The sequence below is a fragment of the Oryzias latipes genome, chromosome 15, assembly GCF_053564925.1.
Source record: "Oryzias latipes strain Hd-rR chromosome 15, Olatipes_Hd-rR_3.1".
Classification (NCBI taxonomy): domain Eukaryota; kingdom Metazoa; phylum Chordata; class Actinopteri; order Beloniformes; family Adrianichthyidae; genus Oryzias; species Oryzias latipes.
The window spans coordinates 28,655,010-28,661,462 of NC_136251.1; the positions used below are offsets into that span (position 1 = coordinate 28,655,010).

The following is a 6,453-nucleotide window of genomic DNA, read 5'->3' on the forward strand; positions in this document are numbered from 1 at the left end:
CCCGTAGAGGGCCGTAGAGAGGAGCAGCTGCATGTTGAAGGGCCTATACCATGCTTTTTTGCCATTTATTGCATAAAATAATCATGTGTGTAATAATATATTACCTTTGGCGAAATGGTGCTTTCCTGGCCTCCCATACGATAAGCGTGAAAAGAATGTACAGGTATTTACGGCTGCTGTTCCTGGTTTACAAACAGGATCGTGTTGCACGTCCGCCAACCCTTTGCTGCTTTATAAAATGTGTCCTTGATCTGCGGCGAATGCAAACAAAGCGAGCAGCGTAACGTTCAAGCCTCAGCCGTACGTCAGCGCCGGGCTCTGTGCAGGCCGAGACCCCGTGGAGCCCTGCAGCTCATTGAGGGATCTGCCCTGGACGTGATGATGTCTGATAGAACACAGTTTGTCATGGGTCCCAACCTTTTCCAGGCCACAGATCGGTTTCATAATTTCTATGACCGGTCTGTGTGAGGCTAAAGTGAATGTTCAATGTTTTTTTTTTTGTTTTTTCACTAGTTTTCATGTGGGAACCATTAAACCTGGAGAACCCAAAAACAATATTCTTCAGGGCTTTGATTTTTGTTTGTTAATTTTGGGAAACAACAATTAACAGCTGCCCAAAAATTAAAAAGTAAGTAATTGGAAAAAAATAACTGTATTAGCAGCATCCTCAAAACATTAGACAGCTGGTTGCCGAATATTCTGTATTATTATTATGGTCTGTGGGAACAACTGTCCCGATAAATCCTGGATCTCTTCTTTGAAAAGCAACTTTCCAAACACGTTTGTTTGTTTTGTGTTAACTTTGCTAGCTTAGGGGGTTTCCAATTGGATGTCGGTGCAGCCGCTTGAAGGACGTAACGGATTCATTTTTTAACACGTGACAGAGCGACTTGACTTGTATCAACAATAGGTCTGATTTGGTGGAGAGAATCCAATAGTTTTCCAAAATAAAACTTCCTTCAGGATCGGATTATTAACAAAACGGCAAAAAATAAAGGGTTTTTTTTTGTGTCCCACTGACCGGTACCGGTCTACGGCACTGAGGTTGGGGACCACTGGTCTATTAGACATAAAAAGATTCACTTTCCCCACGCCTGATTTTTTTTTTTGGGGGGGGGGGGTTCAATTCGATTTATGATTTGTGTTTTACAAAATATCCACAAAAAATTTAAAATTCTTAAAGCCATTTTTTATTTTGCTAATAAGAAAGTAAAAAGGAAGAAAAACCCCTAACTTTGGCTTATACTTAGCATGGTAAAATGTAATTAAAGAACATTAATAACCCTTGTGCTATCCTAGGCACTTTAACATTGGGAGTTGGGTCATCTAGACCCACTATACAGTGCTCTGAACCTTTTTTCTTCAATGATTTGTGATCTTCACTGGTGTCCATGGATTACATGAAATCTTTCCACCTTTGTCATGGTAGGGAGAACACGTCAATGTAAGGGTGGGGTCATCTAAGTTAGCACAAGGGATAATATTGATGTTAGAACAACTCGACCCTTTCAGTGTAAACATATAAACATATGTATTTGTATGTGTATAGTGATGCAGGATTCAGTTGTCATGGTTTGGTTTTAAACCAGGAATTGTGGCTTCTCTATGGACTACAGTACAAGACAGGAAATGTTACACTCATGACAACAGAAACGGATGGTTGTCTGCTCATTTCTGCCATTTAGGACACATAAAAGTGAAAAAGTAGTGTTGTTTTCTCATCGCGGATGTCTGTGTTTGAAGGGAAAACCTGAGCCACTGGGAGAGGATAGCACGAGGAGAGGTGGAGGACGTTGTGCCTACCAAGCCTTGCATTTCGGGCCCAGTCAAGGTGGATAACTGACTACCAAAGGGGTTGCTGGCCCACCAAAGGAATACAACCCAAATCCTGCCACAGACCTCTGACTTGGACAAAGGAGAAGAACCTGCTAAGTTTAGCAGGATTTGGTTAAGCTACAAGCAACTTCACTTTGAACACACACAGTTACCTCATTGGATGACGGAGGTATCAACACTGAAGGTTTTCACCAATCCCGGAGACTGACAAACGTTGGGCGGGAAGGGACTTGAGCCCATCGCCCTTTTTGTTCTCTAAGCATGGGAATTCATTTGGTGAAATAGACTTGAGTTGTTTCTATTTTGGCTGGGTTTTTTTGTGTTTTTATTATGTTTTTCTTAGTTTGAGCTGACTCCATGATGGTCTTTTTGTGCAGAGGCCTTACTCTGGACTTTTCACAGGCTAGAATATGTGAAATCTTTGTTATTTCAGGCTCTTTTGCAATAGTACTGTTTGCCTTCTGTGGTAAGTTGATTGCACGAGCACTACTTCGGCAAGTTATTCCCAAAGACAGAAGGAATGTGCAGAGCAGATGTGTGGCGTAATGGCACCTTGCTTTATTGAGGTGTGCATTAGAATGTTCTTTTTTTTTATTACTTTTTTTGGATATAAAATCTTTTGCAGTACTTGAATAAATACAGCCTATTCCAAGTGGAGATTGCAGAAATCCCCCAAGAAATGTGGAAAAACTGTGATAAGAGGAGTTGCATACTGGTGACACTTGTGAGAAAACTCACAAGAGAGTCACAGTGTTTGAAGTCTGATGTGAACCCTGAAGCCCAACGGCCCCAAGCATTTAGGAATCTGCTGCAACAACATCCCTCTGATGAACAGGATTTTCATCTCAGTCCCAGGCCAAGACTGCATATCGTGAAGCTTCTCCGTCTCTTGCGGCATGGAGGACGTTGGGAGGAAACAGGCGGAGCTCCTCCTCTTTCCATCCTCTCTGGCCTGTCCATCTCTGGGATTCCAACTTAAGAGTGTTTGACATTTTGCCAGACATCCCTCCCATCCAAAAACTCCTCGTCCTCTTCCTTAAACGCTCATTTTTCAATACAGAACTAGAGGAAACATTTGGACTCTTTCTAATGAGCTTCTAAGATCTTCCAAAGACAAAGGATTTTGTCTTCATCTGTCATTCCAATGAACCATTTCTGCTCACGTCTTTTGTTGTGTGACAGGTACTGCGGTCCTCCAGTGTTGTGAATGTAGATTTCCACGAATGTTCTGTTTGGTGGTCTGAGTTGACGCACTGTCGTTTGGCTCCGCCTTCTCCGTGTTACCTTTCAGAACAGCTCCCAGCAGGCGTCGACCAGGAGCAACCGCTGGCACGCACCTTACCGGAGCTGCGTAAGACGGGAACGGGTTGTGCAGCTCCTGGGGTTCAGTGGACTCGAACCTTTGCTCTGATGGTGCTGAACAGATGGGCAGCCATGCACTTTCTGAATGAGTGCGTTTGCGTGTGTTGGTGAATGCATGCGAGAGCGAAAGCCGTTTCACCCTCCACCCACCTCAGCCCCTCCCGACCACATGTTAAGTCACTGCACTGTCCCTTCCACTTTTTAGCACCAGTTATATCCCACCATCTGCACTATGTTTAGCTTATGATCTTTATCATTAGCGCTATTATTATTATTATGTCTATTGTTATTTTCTTAATTAGAGTTAAATTTTAATTAACTTATATTTTTTATACAAAGAAAAACAATGTTGGCCTTTTTTCTTTTTTGTACAAAGTAAACATAAAAGATAAATTAAACAGTCTAGACATGTTACTGTTACCCAGAATAACTGAGGAATGTCTCAACTGTAAATGTAAGAGCCGTAGCCCAAATGACTTTTATTAAATATGTCTCTAAAAAAATAAAAAAAGGTGTCTGTGTTTTAAATGTTGTGCTTGAAAATTCACGTTAGTATTGGTTGCATCTCAAGAACAACTAAAACAAATTCCCATTTCAACTCTTAATTGTTCTAACAGTTCAAAGTAACATGTTTTCTTGATTATAGGTGTTTCATCCCACTGCCTTTAGCTCACATCACTGCACAGGTTTGGCGTATCAATAGTAATTTCATGAAAAAAATTCCTTTTCATAGTACGAGCAAAGCAGTTTTCCTTAGCCCATCCCATTTATTCTTAGTAAGTTCAAAGACCCACTCCGATCATTTTATTATCTATTTTTTGAAGCATCTGCAATGTTTTTTTTATTATTATTATGTTGTTGTTTTTAGTCTAAATCCGAAAACCTATCTTGTTTTCTAGGACATAGTTTTTGCAGAGCAGCAGGAGTTTATTAAAAACTCACCTCTGAGTTGTGGGCGGGACCAATAGCCCAGAAAAACCCCGCCTCCTCCCCATTGCTGGGAGTTGGATGTGTATGCACTCTTTTGCTAGCTTACAGCCCCTCATTTACATTTTACTGCAACAATTTAATTAAATAAATGTCAACACTACATGACCAGTGCAACAAAAATGGCGAGCAATATTAGAGCTATCTAGCCGTACAGTTCAAAACCAGATTCCAGCTCAGACGAGGAAAACAAAGAGGTCCATGGATCTATTTGTCTGCAAGTGGATGCATCAGAATGGAGCAGAGCAGGGAGCTCGTGGCCCACCCAGCGTATTTTGTCCAGCACCAACACTATGTTTTCCATGCAGTATTTTTTTTATCTGCTCCTGATTTACAACAATTTCAATAAAGGAATACTCAGAAATGCTATTTTGAGCTTAAATTTCTTTATATACGTCACAAGAACATGTTAGAGTGGATCTGGTGATGGACTGTATTTAAAAAGGATTTTTGATTCCTTCTGAGTCACTGGTTTCTGTTGTGAGTCTGTTGAATCATGGCATCATTTTCCTTTGCTCCAGGTAAGGAAAAAGCATTTACTGCAGGTAAACCAGTCAACAGCTACTTTTTAATTTAATTTATTTTATTTTGATCATACTAACTAGTGAGTGTTTTTTCTTAGGAATATTTAGCTTTTAGGTCCCTAAAACTTTGACTTTTGCATTTAAAATGTAGTAATACTTCTAAACTTGGCTAAACTCGAACAACACACTTTAATGTTTGGTTCCCGTTTCTTAAAAGTTATTTCTATAGTTGTTTAATAGTTCTTCTTCAAACATGTATTATTCTGCTGCTTTAGGTTTTAATGATCTAAAAAGATTTAAACATCTCTTAGGAGCTTCAGCAAAAATCCTCACTTATAGCGACTATTTTGGGGGACATGTGTTTTTATTTATGTTCTGTTTAGGAACAAAATGTCGAGCAGCTAGAAAAGACAAACTAAAGTTTGATTTAACGCTTGTGTTTCAAGCATTTTATCTAAACATGCAGAATGTGAGTGATGATTTGCTTGGGACTGCTGAAGAAAACATGCATGGAGCTGTTTTGTTCTGTTAACCTGTTGCAGTTGCAGCGCCTCTGGTGTCACGAGGCTGCAGACCTCCTGCAGAGGATACTGGATGCAGCTGCTGAGGCATTTGGATTCCATTTAGATCCAGGCTCTCTGTTTTTCTAAAAATGTTCCGTAAAATGGATTTTAGTCTTCATAATAAAATCTATAGATCCTAAATTTTGACGTTTTAAATTAATTGTCATCTTACGCACTGTTATCATTGGCAAAATGTGGTCCATGTAAGTGTACAGCAAGTATTGGTCTACACTAAAAGTGAGCCAGTTTACATTTTATTTAGTATTGTAAATGTTCCAATTTAGTCTGAAAAAGTATTCAGTTACCGTAGTTTATCCAACTGGTACATGGTCTATACTTTAGATCTACTTGCTTTATACCTATACTCAAGTATACTTTAAGAAAAACTTTAAGTGAGGTACTTTTTCAAGTGTAGTACCATTTTATGCATAGCCTATATTGCATCAAACGATCCTGGAGACTATAAATATAACATTTTATTGTGTTGTTTCAGTAAACTATGAAACTTCACTGGTTTTCTGCTCGTTTTCCCCCATTTGTGGGGTAAGAAATATAGATTCAAGGCAATTTACTGATGCATCACTATTTTCTTTCACTATTTTCACCCATAAAAACCCATGGTGACATCAGTGTAACAGAAAAAATATCAGAATTTTTTTTGCTGGTCCATTTTGTATGTGGTATATTCTACAATATTTACTATTTCAGGGAAAAATTGGTTACTGTTAGCTAGCCCCTCTTAAGTACTTGCTGTCATCATGTTTGATTTGTTTGAACAGACTTTTCAATAAAGCTAAATGTTTTGTTGTTGTTTTTTCTCTTAAAACTCCATGCGCTGTCTGCGGCTGCGCACATTTGTCTATTTTCAACATTTCCTCGTGTTGCCTTTGGGAAACCTGGAATTTATCAACGTCGTTCGAATTCCTCCATCGACTACTGACGCGACTTCGCCGCAAAAAATGTTTAAACTCTTTTCATTTAGTATTTTCGTAAAACCATATGTTTTTATAAAATCCATCAACAGTTATGAGCACCCATAAATATTTTTAGCTAACACGAATTTTCAGACAACGTAAAACTCTTAAAATGAATACATAAAAAAATGTAGCGCTTATCTAAATTTTAACCCCTTTACTGCGCAGATATTTGTATGTTTATGGCAAAGAGCTGCTGTCACACAA

At 39.1% G+C, this 6,453-nt stretch overlaps 1 protein-coding gene across 15 annotated transcripts in view; it reads left to right on the top strand.

Moving 5' to 3' along the window:
* pde10a (phosphodiesterase 10A) overlaps positions 1 to 3,709 on the top strand; it is a 56,286-nt gene extending 52,577 nt beyond the window's left edge. For all 15 annotated transcript variants that reach the window (XM_023963186.2, XM_023963188.2, XM_023963184.2 and 12 more), the window contains exon 22: positions 1,744 to 3,709. In XM_023963186.2, the coding sequence (XP_023818954.1) occupies positions 1,744 to 1,839 (96 nt within the window). In that variant the 3' untranslated portion in view covers positions 1,840 to 3,709. The remainder of the gene's footprint in view (positions 1 to 1,743) is intronic.
* Positions 3,710 to 6,453: the final 2,744 nt, after the last annotated feature.